We start from the raw sequence: 16,306 nt of genomic DNA, 5'->3' as shown, positions 1-16,306 counted from the left end.
TTTTTTCCTTTTTTCAGTAGTTTGCCCACGGGAAGACCTCGATCGGAATTTCTGGGCCATTATGTTCACATTTTGTTGCATGTGTTGGGGTGACGTGGTACATGTTCACGAGTCCAATTTTGAAAAGCCTGAAGTTTATCCAACAATTTCTTGCCCTCCTGACACTTGAATCCCAGAGCAGGATACATAGCCTAATCCACTTGAGTAAACAATTGACTGAGCATAAATTTAAAATCCTTCAGCTGATCTCTGGAGAAAACTTAAGTTTCAAGATATAGTTGTGCATTAAAATCTCAATGAAGAAATAAATAAAAATGCGCTGGTACAATCAAACTTTTCAGTCCTTGAAAAAAGCAGAGAACCCTGTATAATGTGACAGACCAAATCTATTCATACTGCTTTCTAATTGTGACAAATGCAGCAGTTTAATAGTCTGCCATAGATGTAAAGGTGCTTTGCAGATTTATTTACACTATAATAAAACCCTCTCCATTCATTAAATTCAATATAACCAAAATTCTACAAATAATACAAGATGTTTGAATACAAGGACGCACAAACTAATTATTCATTCAGCATGACCTTTGCATTTATATTGGTTCTCTGCTTGCTTCCTTCCCTGAGGTGCTTTTAAAGTGTTGATACACTCCTTCCTTTTATAATGTCTCCCCTGAGCTAGTGCTTTTACCAATGACATCCAGATTTTGTTATTACTAAATAAACAAAGTTCTATAAACCAATTCAGGACGAGAATTTCCTCCATTCACTTTCAACATTGGGACGGATTTTTAACAACCAGGTTCTATTAAAAATGAAAGGCAGCATGCTGTAACTGTACTAGAAATCAATAATTGTGTTAAGATGTAAAATGTCGCAACTGTAAAATATAAAATGTAGCAAATAAATCTTTAGTTTGACACAGAGTTTCGGTGAAATCCTCTGATAAAACATCCCTAGAGGATTCAAATATGAAAAAATTTAATATTCCAATAAACATTAATTGCACAGGCATAATAACAGACAGAGAGGGGGTTTAATGATGAGAAATGTCACCGACTAGCTCTTTCCTCTCTAATTAGCCGCTTGCATTTCTTTAAACCTGTAAGCAATTAGGTCTATAAAAGATCAACTAAAAGGTGGAATCAGATCTCTGCAGCAAGAGGGAGAATGGGTCGCTGGTTTTTGAGTGCCATTTTCTTTCGCTTGTAGCAGCTGCCAGATGTTATTATTGAGTTGCATTAACTTTCACGTTTTTCATAAATCTGATATGAAAATCTATTATGCCTTTTGATTTTAAAAATAAACTATTCGAGAATGGCATTTCACTGCACACACTGAGAACAAGGAAACTATTGGTTCACACGGGCTTAAAAAATGGTTTGGAATTCTTTGGTATTGCTGGCCATCAACATTGAAGAGCAGATTTGGAGCAGAAATGCAAGTATATGTGAAGCAAAAGCTGTAGATCCATACATGAATCCCCCTCACCCAATACAAAACTCAACAGTCTCAGTTGGATTTTCAGACTTAAATTATTGGACCACCAGGGGACATGACATATCGAGAGACTGGCAGGACTCAGATGAATACTTTTCTCACTAGTAGTAGACTATCAGAAAGCAGACTCAAGCTCTTAACTATCCCTGTAAGTAGAGCAATCTGTGCTTGCTTATTTAGGTGAGATACTTTTTCTTGTTAAGAACGAGAGGTAAGTGATGCTATTAGGATCACATACGCCCCACATATATCACCATATTAAATCATGCTCCTTTAATGAATGGAACTAATGGGCTCAAGGTGCAGCCCGAGTTGCTCCTATTTTTTTGGAGCAACTAGTTTAGAATGGAGCATCTTCGAAATTGCAATTCTCAGCATTTAGTTTGCTCTAGTTCTAGTGAGTTAGAATAGTTTCATTTTAGAACAGATTTTTTTTTCCAAAAAGGGGATGTGTCCAGCCACTTACGCCTGTTTTGCAAGTTTAGGCAGCGAAAACTTACTCCAAACTCACTTAAAGTGGAGTAAGTGTAGATTTTTGTACGCTCAGAAAAACCTTGCCTACACATAGAAATCAGATGGAGGGGGAGGAAAGTTTACAAACATTAAACACCTCACTTTTACAAATAAAAAACCATCATCAATAATAAATGATAAATAAATCAATAAATCAACCAATAAAACAATCAAAAAAAAATTAAAAAATTAAAATTAAAAAAAATAACAAAAAATCAATCAATAAATAAAAAATTAAGTTTCTACTCACCTACTGCAGCACCGGGAGGAGCCCTCCAACAGCTTGCTGTGACAGGGCCCCCCAGTGTCTCTCTCTCTCTCTCTGCCTCTGTCAGTGTCGCTCTCTCTGTCTCTGTCAGTGTCTCTCTGTGTTTCTGACAGCAAGGGGTGGGGGGAGAGAGGGGGATAGGAGGGGGGAGGGAGAGGGGCGAGATGGGGGAGAGAGGCGGAGGGGAGAGGGGGGGAGAGGAGGGGAGAGAGGGGGAGGAGAGGGGGGGAGAGGAGGGGGAGAGGGGAGAGAGGAGGGGGGAGGGGGGAGAGGAGGGGGGAGAGAGGAGGGGAGGGGGGGAGAGAGGGGGGAGGGAGGGGGAAGAAGAGGAGGGGGGAGGAGCGGAGAGGAGGGGGGAGGGAGGGTGTAGGAGGTGAAGGGAGGGGAGAGGAGGGGGAGAGGAGGGGGAGGGAGGAGGGGAGGGGGGAGGGGGGAGAGAGGGGGGAGGGAGGGGGAAGAAGAGGAGGGGGAGGAGCAGAGAGGAGGGAGGAGGGAGGAGAGAGGGGGAGAGGAGGGGGGGAAGAGAGGAGGGGAGGGAGGGGGAGAGCAGAGGGGGGAGGGAGGGGGGAGAGGAGGAGAGAAGGGAGCGAGGGGGAGGGAGGAGGGGTAGAGGAGGGGGAGGGAGGGGGAGAGGAGAGGGGAGAGGATGGGGGGACGAGGGAAGGAGGGGGGAGGGAGAGAAGCTGAACGGGAGGGGGGCGGGGGGGAGCTGAACGGGCCCCACCACCTCCGACGTGAAAGCCGGGCCACCGACAATGACACTTTGGGCAGCGCCCGACCCCAGCGAGATGCCGGGCAGGCGGACCCCGCCGAGGACTTGGAGGGAGAGGGGGAGAGGAGGAGGGAGGGAGATGAGGGGGGAGGAGGAGGAAGGGCTGAACAGGAAGGAGGGGAAGGGAGGCTGAACAGGAGGAAGGGAGTGGGGGGGAGCTGAATGGGAGGGAGGCCCGAGTCCCGATCTTCGCCCGCGGAGCCCATTCGACCAGGACTAGGGTCGGACCCCTCCCATGCAGCCTCGGGGGCGAGGAGCTACTGCACATGCGTGAAAACTCTAGCGCGCATGTGCAGAGGTCCCGGCACTGTTTTCAATGCTGGGACCTGGCTCCGCCCCTGACCCCTTGTGCTGCGCCACGCTGAGCACGAAGACGTCCTGAGGAGACCGGAGAATCACACGGTAAGTTTTTGGCGCCCATTTTATTCCAGAAAGTCGGCGTACCTTATGGAGGTGTGCCCTTTTACAGAGGGCGGAAACTTGGGCCCATTATCCTAAGACACGGACTTCATATATGCATATTCAATTACACTTAAACTTTATTATATGCAATGGGGTGGGGGGATGAAATTTGAGTACGCCCGGCGCCATATAGGGTTGACATATCCTTAAGCATCCCTGACAGCCACTTGAAACAAACGCTTCGCTCATTAAAATTATTGTGTTCCTAACACAGATGAGACTGCACACAGGGAGGTTAAAGTAACAGTGACCTCTGTCTTTATTAAGGCACTCCAGAGTGAGGAACAGGCCTTAGCGGCCGGCTGATATATAATGCTCCCAAGGGATGCTGGGATGCCTTGGGATTTCAGGGGATGCACGCCCTGGCAGCAGAACATGGGAGTGCATGCTTTACAGATACACAACATCACTCCCCCCGCAAAGTCAAAGTGAAAATTATTTACAAGGTGAGGCGGTCGGGAGCCTTTCTTTCCCTGGTGGACCGCCTTGGTACAAATGTCTGTTCTGGTGTATTGGCTGTGCCCTCGCTGGGTTGGCATGTTGTTGGCCCTGCAGGGCTGCTGGGTGAGCCTGGCCTTGCTGGGCTGTTGGGCATGATGGGTTCAATTTCCTGGTCCGGCATGGTGTCGTTGATCCTTTGGGAGTGTGTTGTAGGCTCGAAAAAGGTGGTGTCTGCTGTGGGTTGTTCAGGGCAGTCTGTGAACCGCAGCCTCGTTTGGTCCAGGTGCTTTCTGCAAATTTGTCCATTGTCTAGTTTGACTACAAACACCCTACTCCCTTCTTTAGCGATCACCATGCTCGCGATCCACTTGGGACCATGTCCATAGTTTAGCACATACACAGGGTCATTCAGATCAATTTCCTGTGACACAGTGGCGCGACCATCGTTTACATTTCATTGCTGCCACCTGCTTTCTACCTGATCATGCAGGTTGGGGTGAACAAGCGAGAGTCTGGTTTTAAGTGTCCTTTTCATGAGTAGCTCAGCCGGGGGCACCTCTGTGAGCGAGTGGGGTCTTGTGCGGTAACTGAGCAGTACTCGGGACAGGCGGGTTTGGAGTGAGCCTTCTGTGACTCGTTTAAGGCTCTGTTTGATTGTTTGTGCTGCCCGCTCATTGGAGGCTGGTTTAAACGGGGCCGAGGTGACATGTATGATTCCATTGCGGGTCATGAATTCTTTAAATTCGGCACTGGTGAAACATGGCCCGTTGTCACTGACCAGTATGTCAGGCAGGCCGTGGGTGGAAAACATGGCCCTCAGGCTTTCAACGGTGGCGGTGGCGGTGCTTCCCGACATTATTTCACATTCAATCCATTTGGAAAAAGCATCGACCACCACCAGGAAGATTTTACCGAGAAACGGGCCCGCATAGTCGACATGGATCCTTGACTATGGTCTGGAGGGCCAGGACCACAAACTTAGTGGTGCCTCTCTGGGCGCATTACTCAACTGAGCACACACGCTGCATTGCCATACACAGGACTCTCAGTCAGAATCGATACCAGGCCACCACACGTGGGATCTGGCCATCGCTTTCATCATTACTATACCCGATATACTATATACTATATACTATACATATACATATATATATACCATATGTTCTGTGGAGATCCGAGATGCCCTTTTTGGGTAGCACTACGCGGTTACCCCACAACAGGCTGTCTGCCTGAATGGACAACTCGTCCTTTTGCCGCTGGAACGGCTTGATTAGCTCTTGCATTTCAATGGAGATGCTGGCCCAGCTCCCATGCAGTACACAGTTTTTTTTACTAGGGACAGCAGAGGATCTTGGCTGGTCCAAGTCCTAATCTGGCGGGCCGTGACAGGTGATTTATCATTTTCAAACGCTTCCATGACCATCAACAAGTCTGCGGGCTGCGCCATTTCCACCCCCATGGTGGGCAATGGTAGCCGACTGAGAGCATCCGCACAGTTCTCGGTGCCTGGCCTGTGGCAGTTGGTATAGTTATACGCTGATAGCGCGAGTGCCTACCTTTGTATGCATTAGTATTTATCCCCTTGTTTTCAGCGAACAGGGATATGAGGGGTTTGTGATCGGTTTCCAGCTCAAATCTGAGGCCAAACAGGTACTGATGCATTTTCTTTACCCCGAACATACACGCTAATGCCTCTTTCTCAATCATGCTGTCGGCCCTCTCGGCCTTAGACAAGCTCCTGGAGGCATAGGCGACAGGTTGCAACTTCCCCGCAACGTTAGCTTGTTGTAATACACACCCGACTCCGTACGACGACGCATCACATGCTAGCACAAGTCTTTTACATGGGTTATACAATACAAGCAGCTTGTTGGAGCATAAAATGTTTCTGGCTTTCTCAAAAGCAATTACTTGTTTTTTTCCCCCATACCCAGTTCTCACCTTTACGCAATAACACATGCAGGGGCTCTCAGAGGGTGCTTAACCCTGGTAGGAAGTTACAAAATAGTTGATGAGTCCCAGGAACGACCGCAGCTCCATGACGTTCTGTAGCCTGGGCGCGTTCCTGATCGCCTCTGTCTTGGCGTCTGTGGGCTGAATGCCGTCCGCCTCGATCTTTCTCCCCAAAAACTCCACTTCTGTTGCCATGAAGACGCATTTCAACCTTTTCAGCCTCAGCCCTACGCGATGCAGTCGCTGGAGGACCTCCTCCAGGTTTTGTAGGTGCTCAACGGTGTCCCGATGTGTGACCAATATGTCATCCTGAAAAACCACTGTGCGTGGTACCTACTTGAGTCGGCTCTCCATGTTTCTCTGGAAGATCGCTGCAGCCGACCAAATTCCAAACGGGCATCTGTTGTAGATGAACAGTCCCTTGTGCATGTTGATGCAGGTGAGGCCCTTCGAAGACTCCTCCAGCTCCTGCATCATGTAGGCCGAAATCAGTTCAAGCTTGGTGAATGTCTTGCCTCCTGCCAGCGTCTCAAATAGGTCGTCTGACTTAGGTAGCGGGTATTGGTCCTGTCGCGAGAAACGATTAATAGTTACTTTATAATCGCCGCAAATCCTAACCGTGCCATCACTTTTGAGTACTGGAACAATCGGGCTGGCCCACTCGCTGAATTCCACTGGGGAGATGATGCCCTTGCGTTGCAGCCTGTCCAGCTCAATTTCCACTCTCTCCCTGTGAGGTACCGCTCACGCCTTGTGGTGAATGGGACGTGTCTCTGGGACCAAGTGGATCTGCACCTTCGCCCCGGAAAAGTTTCCAATGCCTGGTTCAAAAAGGGAAGGAAATTTGTTAAGAACCTGGGCACATGAGGTCTCATCGACATGTGATAGCGCTCGGATGTCATCCCAGTTCCAGCGGATTTTGTCCAACCAGCTCCTTCCAAGCAGTGTGGGGCCATCGCCCGGGACAATCCAGAGTGGCAGTTCGTGTACCGTGCCCTCGTCGGTGACCTTGAGCATGGCGCTGCACAGGACAGTGATAAGCTCTTTGGTGTACGTTGTCAGTTTCGTGTGGATGGGGCTCAGGGCTGGTCTGAATGCCTTGTCGCACCAGTCTCTCAAACATCTTTTTACTCATGATCGATTGGCTAGCGCCAGTGTCCAGTTCCATGGCTACGGGTAAGCCATTCAATTTTACATTTAGCATTGTAGGCAGACATTTCATCGAAAATGTGTGCACCCTATGTACTTCAGCATCTGCCTCCTGTCTCTGAGGCTCGAAATTGCTTTGATCCACCATGGACTGATCTTCCTCTGTCACGTGGTGGTTAGCAGGTTTTGCAGAGCTTGCAGCTCATCTGAAAGCTTGTTGGAGGTACCCCATTGTTCCACAGCTCTTGAAGCGGCATAAATAGGCTGAATGGAAGCCTCCACAACGCCAACAAGGTGTGAATTGCCTTGCATTCATCCTTTGTTGCGAACTCTGAGTCATCTGGGTCACCTGAGGCCTGCTGGCAGTTGCAGACTCGTGGTTTCTGCCCTGTACATTTCAGCTCGCAAACACAGTTCCAGTTAATTTATGAACATTGCTGGCACTTGTGTGCTGAGAGATTTGTTTGGTGTTATCACTGGTGGACATAAACGCCTGTGCTATCGCAATGGCCTTACTGAGAGTTGGTGTCCCTACAGTCAAAAGTTTTTGTCGGATGGTCTCGTGGCCAATGCCCAGTACAAAAAAGTCTCTGAGCATTTGCTCCAGGTAGCCATCAAACTCACATTGTCCTGCAAGTCGCCTTAGCTCGGCGACGTAGCTCACCACTTCCTGACCTTCAGATCGCTGGCACGTGTAGAACTGATACCTCGCCATCAGCTTTCCCCCGGGCTAAGATGCACCTGAACCAGTGTACACAGCTCCTCATAGGACTTATCTGTGGGTTTCACCGGAGCCAGAAGATTCTTCATGAGGCTGTGGGTCAGTGCCCCGCAGACCGTGAGGAGGACCGCTCTCCTTTTTGCAGTGCTTCCTTCTCCGTCCAGTTCATTGGCTGCAAAGTATTGGTCTAGCCATTCGACATAGGCTTCCCAGTCCTCACCCTCCGAGAACTTATCCAGGATGCCCACAGTTTGCTGCATCTTTGCGTTGGATTCGTATACTCGTCGCCAGTTATTGTGTTCCTAACACAGATGAGACTGCACACAGGGAGGTTAAAGTAACAGTGACCTCAGTCTTTATTAAGACACTCCAGAGTGAGGAACAGGCCTTAGGGGCCGACTTATGTACAGTGCTCCCAAGGGATGCTGGGATCCCTTGGGACTTCAGGGGATGCACTCCCTGGTGACGGAACATGGGAGTGCATGCTTTACAGATACACAACAAAAATTTGTTAATAATTGCGCTGCGCCTGAATCAGGATCCTTGTATGAAATTGGTGCCAGACAACATTTGTTCCTAACCCCGCTCACAAAACAGTGTTGACAGTTGGGAAAAGCAATTATTTAAAGGCTTCCTTAGCACCATATAGGCAAGTCTCTGGTTAGGCTTTATAGGCTGCTGGGGTGCTTTTGGGCCAATTCTTTTTGCTATCTTGGCTGTTGTTTGGATGTCCATTAGTTCTGGGAGGTGCTGCAGTCTTTTTCTGCATTGGCTTCAGCACGATGACACAATATGGGTATGCTGCTTAAGATGCCAAGTGAGATGGACAGCAACAGCAAGGAAAGCAGCAGAGCTGGAGAGGCTGCTCAGAGAGGAAGGCACAGGAGGCACATTACAGGATGTGGGACTTCAGGAAAAGACCATTAAAAGGGCCTCAACTATTCACCATATTTATTAACCATATAGAAGATGGGATTGAGAGTCACATATCCAAGTTTGCTGATGACACAAAGATAGGCAGCATTGTAAGCAGTGTAGATGGAAGCATGTAATTACAAAGAGATGTTAATAGATTAAGCAAATGGTCAAACTGTGGCAAATGGATTTCAATGTAATCAAATGCAAAATCATCCATTTTAGACCTAAAAAGGGTAGAACAGATCTACTTTATACATGGTGAAAAGCTAGAAACAGTGGAGGTCCAAAGAGACTTGGGGTCAATGTACCTAGATCATTAAAATTTCATGGATGGGTGCAGAAAATAATCAAGAGATTTAATGGAATGCTGGCCTTTTTATCTAGAGGACTAAAATACAAGGGGGTAGAAGTTATGCTGCAGCTATATAAAACCCTGGTTAGACTGCAACTGGAGTACTGTGAGCAGTTTTGGGCACCACACCTTAGGAAGGATATATTGGACTTGGAGGCAGTGCAGTGAAGGTTTACCAGAATGATACCTGGACTCCAAGGGTTAAATTATGAGGGGAGATTACACAAATTAGGGTTATATTCACTGGAATTTCAAAGGTTAAGGGGTGATCTGATCGAAGTTTTCAAGATATGAAGGGGAACTGATATGGTAGGTAAAGAGAATATTTCCACTGGTTAGCAAGTCTCGGACTAGTGGGTATCACCTACCAATTAGAGCGAGGCCTTTCTGGAGTGAAGTTAGGAAACACTTCTATACGCAGAGTGATAGAAGTTTGGAACGCTCTTCTGCAAACAGCAATTGATGCTATGACAGTTGTAAATTTTAAATCTTGAGATTGATAGATTTTTCTTAATCAAAGGTGTTAAGGGATATGAGGAAAAGGTGGTTATATGGATGATCTCACTGAGGGATTTAATGGCTTACTCCTGTTCCGATGTTGCTCTGCCTGAACCTGACAGAGAAGCAGTGTGAAGAACAACTGTGCTTCACCAGGAAGCAGTTACTGAGCTGTGTCACACGCTGCGGCAAGAACTGGAGTGCAGTACCAGGACATTGCACAGCATTTCCTGTAATGGTGAAGGTAACTGTAGCTCCAAACGTTTATGCTTCTGGATTATTCCAGACTCTGTCAGGGTACATGAACAACATTAGTAATTTTGTTGTGCACACCTCAATTAGGCAGGTGACCGATGCAATACTCCTTCACCACCTTCCCCGTGAAGGTCGGCAAGCAACAGGAAAGAGGTTTGGGGTTTTCCAGCATTGTTAGATTTCCACAGATGCAAGGGGTATTAGATTGCACCCACGTAGCCCTGCATTCTCCTTGTCATGAACCAGGAATTTTCTTCAACAGGAAGGATTTATTGAATGTCCAATATCTATGACTGCAGTCAGAAAATTATTTAGCTCTGTGCCCAGTTGCCTGGCAGCAATCATGTGGCTTTCATACTACGCCATTCCTCCATATCGCCTCTCTTGCACCCAGACTGTCAGGCCAGAGACTGGCTGCTTGGGGACAAGGGGTATCCTCTCAACAGCTGGCTCGTGACTCCTGTCAGGAACTTGGGCACAGATGTGGAGCATCGCTGCATTGAGAGCCATACAACTACCAGAGTGCTGGCAGAGAGTAGACCATAGGGCTCTTAAAGCAAAGGCTCTGGAGGCATCCTTCAGTACAGCCCAGAGTGTGAGTCTCATGCATTGTGGTTATCTGTTGCATGCTTCACAATTTCACATTACAAAGGGGGAAGCCTTGATGTCACCAGAGGAGGAGGAACTGGAATAGGAACAACAAAAAGGGGCCGAGGAGGTAGAGGCTCCAGAAGAAGAGGGATACCCAGCAGTGCAGCTGCCTGTCAGAGATCTCAGGTTGCAAATTACTGAAGAGAGCTTCTCTTGAGGAGTCCCTCCCCAATGCACGAGCAGTCCCTCCTTCCATCTCACCCAGTGTTACATCCACCAACTGAAAGCCCTCAATTGGTACAACTTGATGGGTGTGCTCGGACTTCACTAAGAATATCAAGACCAAGCATTCCAAAATAAGGTTTATTATTCCACCATACTTAAGCATTCTTCATTTGACAAATTCTTATATAGAACAGAGAGAATTAACAAACACCAGTAAAGCCCTAGTGCCTGCCTTATGTGCTTCTTTATCTATTCCAATGCTCCCGTGAGGTGGTTCCATAATGGCTACAGCTTGCAATGTGGAAAGCTACTGAACTTCCACTGAGAGCACTTGAGGTGGCCATGGTGGGCAACCTCGAGGGGTTCTGGCTGTTGAGGGATCTGGCTGCAGACTACTGGAACTCAGTTTTAGTCAGGACTGTCTGGCCCAGCTGGCTGTGTGGCTTCAACAAGTTGCAATGATTGAGAGGCTGTCAAGGGAGCAGGTGTGCAGTCATCCTGAGAGTCTAACTCAGGGATGACTTGTTTCTGTTGTATCCAGGGAGTCAGTAAGGCACTTAGGACAGGATTTTCAGTCTTCTGTCGCCCATGCTAGCGCTCCAGAGGGGCGGAAATGGCGGTGATAAGCACTTCCAGGTGGGCGGGTGGCCAGCTTCCACCATCCCACCGGGACATTTGGTGCCGGTTTCGAGGGGGTGCGAAGCATTACCACCCGGAAGTGGCGAGTCGGTGTGCAACGCTCCTGGTTGCAACACCAACTCGATTTTTGGCTACCGCCTGACCCGTAGCGCTTCATAGAGTGCTCTGCTGGGAACACCTGTGGAAGCTGCCGTTCCAACCTGTAGCAGCCGCAATGAGGTAAGCAATGGTGACCTCAGGCAAGTGTGACTTTTTAAAAGGTTTTTTGCAATTTATGTTGTAGTGGCGTGAACTATGTATTGGGAATGTTTTTGATTTTTTTTCAGTTTATTTTTCCCCTTGAGGCCTCTCTTATGGTGCTCCGAGGCCGGTTGTTTAGCTCAGGAATTTTGCTTGCTCAGCTGGCCTAGCACTCTAAAAGAGTGCTCTGCTTCAAACTGCTGAATTTTGTGGCGGCAGATGCAATCCATTTACCGGCGCAAAATTTACCCCTCCGTCCAGATTAACGCTGCAACAGAGGCGCAACCAGAATTCTCCGCCTTAAAAATGTAACTTCCCAAAATCAGTCTCAACTTCCATAACTTATCAAGCACTCAGCATATTAGACCTAGCTCTGTCAAGCCCATGTGGTGGCTGGTGTGCAACGGTCACCACATGTTAAAAAAATCCATGCACAGGCATCTTCCATCCCTGGAATTCAGGACTGGAATATCGGGTCTTTCATTGAAACATCTGTGAACTCAGCCCTTTTGGTGTGGAAGCAAGTCATCCTCGTTTGAGGGATCGCCTATGATGACGATGCATGTATAAGTGCCTTTAACATAACAAAAGTCCAAGATGTTTCAGTCATCCAAGGAAAAACATGGATGCTGAGCCAAAGAAGCTTTTATATTGTGGGTGACCAAAAAATGTGATCAAAGATGTGGGTTTTAAGGAGGTCTTTAAAAAAGGTGTGGGGGGTTAGGGAGGGAATTCCTGAGTGTAGTGCCAAGGTGGTTGAAGGCATGCTATTTGGGAGGCATTGTAGGGCTGGTGGAGGGACCAGAAGTAGAGACAGATGAGGGTATGGAGGGGTTTAATTAGGATGAGCATTTTAAATTTGACATGTTGGAGGACTGGAGAAGGTCACTGAGGACAAGGTTCATTAGCGAGTGGGACTCAGTACAAGATAAGATCCAGGAAGCAGTGCTTTGGAAGAGCTGATGTTTTCAGAGAGCAAAGGATAAGAGGCTAGATGGGAAAGCAGTTTGTGGTGACCAAGGCACCGATGAAGATTCCAGTGAAGGTTGGGTTGAGGTAGGGATGGAGGCAGAAAGTGCTATGAAGGTGGAAGTGGGCGGCCCTTGTGGTGGAGAGGATATGAGATCAGAAACTCAGCTCAGAGTCAAACAGGACACCAAGATTACTAACAGTCTGGTTCAGCCCAACACAGTTCCAGGGAAGACAATAGAGAATGTGGTAAGGATATGGAATACAGCTGAGGACTTGGGCTAGAAATTCAGTTTCGCCCACTTTGAGTCTACCGCCTCAAAGTGGGATATTCAGTTGTATCGCCCCAAGAGAAGAGTGGAGCGCTATGAGAAGCATTCCACACTTCTCTTCAGGCACTAACGGAGAGATAGCGCAAGGAGGCCTACTCAATATTTTGCCGCTAGGATGCCGGCAGCCTAGTTCCTGAAGATGAAAAAAAATCCTGGTGAAAATTTCAATAAACATTACCCACACTTCCCCACTGCTGCAACAAATAAATAGAAGTTTAAAACTGAAATTTCAGCACTTACCTTGTACTCTGGACAATATCGCCCCGGGATCATCGCTGGACCGACTGCTTTCCCCCGCCGGCGTCAGCGGCAGGCGCTACCATGGGCAAAAAAGTACATTTTGCAAATGGGGGACTTCGAGGGCGTTGCACTCGGTGATGTCACTGACTGGGCGGCGCTAGTGAGCACAGCGCAAACTATCAGCGCTGCTGCTAAAACCTTCACTGAAGTTGGCGGCAGCAGTTGACAGGGCGGCGCTCGGGCAGTCCCGAGCCCCCCTCTCTGGCGCTAATGGTGGCGTTAAACAACCAAATTTCTGCCCCTATGGCTTTGGTCCTCTCAATGTTTGGTTGAAGGAAATTGCAGCTCATCCAAGATTGAATGTGGAACAAGCAGTCTGACAGCACAGAGGGAATGGAAAGATCGAGTGAAGTGATGGAAAGGTAGAGCTGGGTGTTATCAGCATACATGCGGAAGCTCACCCTATGTGAATAATGTTTCCAAAGTACATCATGTAGACGAGGAAATTAAGGGGGGCAAGTATAGATCTTCGGAGGCCTCCTAAGGTTATAGTGTGGGAGTAAGAGGCGAATGCTGAAAGATTGAGAAGCAATAATGCAGCATGGTCACAATCACAGAGGATGTGGTTCTTGATTTTACGAACATACAAACAATGACAGACAGGTAAAGGCCCTTTGGGTCTATCCAGCCTGTCTCACACAATTGTGATATTGTATATCACAATATACTCTCCACCCCATCTGAAACCATGTGATCTCCTGACTTTGATCAGGGCCATTGAGATGCTGTGAGAGTGATGGAAAATGATCTGAAGAATTCAGATAGGGAGTTGTGAGTGAGAGGGGCCCAAATCTGAGAGGTGACATTATTTTCAAGGAATTTGGAGTGGAAAGGGAGGTTTTAGATGGGCTAGCAGTTTGCAAAGACAGGGGTCAAGGGTGGGTTTTTTGGAGGAGGAGGTGATGGCAGTTTTAAGGGGGATGCTGATATGACAGTGCGTAGAAACCTGCAGAACTAATAATGTTCAACATTTTCAACAAAACAACAGCAGTTCAGCAGCAGTTGCAGATGAATTAAAAAAAAAATGCTATCCACTGGCTTTTAGAAGCAAAATATGAATTTGGCTCAGTCTGATTAAGCCAACCAAATTTCAATTGGGCTTTAGGAGATTCTTACTTATCTTTATGCAAGGAGTGCTGCTGCTACAGTTTTTAAAAAAGAAATTGAGAAATAACTTTGAGACACGTGTATGATGAAATGCACGGTTAGAAATAACTTTCAGGAATAATCATACAGGGCCAGCCTGATGGATTTATAATACACCGATATATTAATCCATGTCGTGGTAAAATCAGGATGCAATACATATAGTAAGCTCTAATCACTATGAGTCATCAAGGGGACGGGAGCTACTATCGGGAAGTGCTTCTCAGAGATAAGGAATTCCAATCACTCTTGGACACCAGCCTCAGTGTGTAGTTCAGGGCAGAAGCACAGACTTTGAAGCTTGTCTTCTTGAATGAGTCTGAGATAAAGGCAGCTGAGAAAATAAGTTACAAAAATTTGAGCAAAAACATTTGGGAAAAAAAGTGCATTGTCCCATATGGTATTTCACAAATATGTTTGTCAGAAATCTTGCATCTTAACAATGCCTTATAGCAATGGCATTGGGAACAAATGTTAGTCCCTGAAGAGTTAAAATACTAATAAAACTTTACTCTTGAAAGAAAAACAGTAGAGTGCAATGGCATTCATTCACCTCATGAATTGGAGTTTATTTTGCTTAAAATTACCAGCGATTTCCTGCATATTTTTCTCAAAGACTATCACCAATCACCTCCCATCCTATTCGTTGGCCAGTTGCCAGTCATGCTCCCTCGCACACAAAGAAAAATAACATTTTTAAAATGCCTTCATTTTGATCGCCTATCAATCATTGGACAGTTTAAAAAAAATGTTGCACACATTAAGTGTAGCTGAACAAGGTATAGTGATCAGTTACTCACAGTCTCTCCAGAGAGCGCAGGCCAAAGAAAGAACCATTCTTCAGCAGTGAGATCTTGTTGTTGCTCAGAATCCTGTGAAAAGTCAGTAGAAAATATAGTTAACATAGTAATGCAGAACGGTAAATGAGCTGATGCACTAAAAATTACTTTTTATGTCACCATAAAATGAATAAATTGAACTTTTACTAAAATGCAATAGGTTTATAGATCTAAAATCTATTAAATGCACATTAGGTTCAACTTAATAGCCCAAAGTTTCACATGGTTATATATTAGAAACTCTACATATATTTAACTGTATTTTATAATAATGAAGAAATCAGCTTCAGTTCGGATTGATTTGGTTCAATCAGATGAAGGGACAAGAACTAATGCATTAATATTCGCTGTAAAAATGAAGGTATAACATTTTAGGGAAATAAATGTTCAACCAATCCATCAAAACAAATTAATTGGCCATTTATATTATTTCCTGTTTGTGGCACCATGCTGTGCACAAATGTTATTACAGGTTCAGAAGGTGGGTAGTGGTGTTGGTGTTCGACAAGGATAAGTGCTGGGACCAGTGTTGCTCACAGTTTATATCAATGATTACAGCGTGGAGGCCCCGACCTGTGAGAGACCATCAGTGGCAGGTCAGGGCCATAAAAGGGGTGGTGAGCGGCGGCCATGGGCAGCGCGGAGGCATGCCAGTGCAAGGTACAGCACGAACTGGTGCAGAAGGGCAACGGCAGCGAAGAGTGACATTAGCAAGATCCAGGTCAGTGATTGGAGCGTGGGCAGATGCAGCAGGAGCAGCGAGATCGGGGCGAAGGAGCTATGAGAGACTGTGGAGGAATGTGATCGGGGCCCAGGGGAGGCGTGAGTTCGGGGCCAGGGGCCAAGGGCCAGCACGGGCCAGCCCATACTGCGATACGTGTGCGCACTAGGCATGTGCAGCAGAGCAGGTCTCCAGTTGTCTTGGGTGTCCTTGCCACTGGACCAAGACCTAGCTTTGTCAAGCCCGTGTGGTGGCTGGTGTGCAACGGCCACCACACGTTAAAAAAATCCACGCACAGGCATCTTCCACCCTTGAGGATGTAGTTCGGGTTCTTCATTCGAAACACCTGTCAATTTATCCTATTTTTTGACATGGAAGCAAGTCATCCTCGTTTTGAGGGACAGCCTATGATATCAACGATTTAGAATCAAAAACACGATTTCTAAATTTGCGGATGACACCAAATTGGGGCGAGTCAAAACTGAGGAGTGCTACAACAAATTAC

General features: G+C 46.9%; 1 protein-coding gene across 2 annotated transcripts in view; it reads right to left on the bottom strand.

Moving 5' to 3' along the window:
- LOC139260324 (adhesion G protein-coupled receptor A3) overlaps positions 1-16,306 on the bottom strand; it is an 841,088-nt gene that overhangs the window by 684,835 nt on the left and 139,947 nt on the right. For both annotated transcript variants that reach the window (XM_070876798.1, XM_070876800.1), the window contains exon 2: positions 15,042-15,113. In XM_070876798.1, coding sequence (XP_070732899.1) covers positions 15,042-15,113 — 72 coding nt within the window. The remainder of the gene's footprint in view (positions 1-15,041; positions 15,114-16,306) is intronic.

This window comes from Pristiophorus japonicus, chromosome 3 (genome assembly GCF_044704955.1).
Source record: "Pristiophorus japonicus isolate sPriJap1 chromosome 3, sPriJap1.hap1, whole genome shotgun sequence".
NCBI lineage: Eukaryota > Metazoa > Chordata > Chondrichthyes > Pristiophoridae > Pristiophorus > Pristiophorus japonicus.
This window is presented reverse-complemented; position numbering and strand designations above follow the sequence as displayed.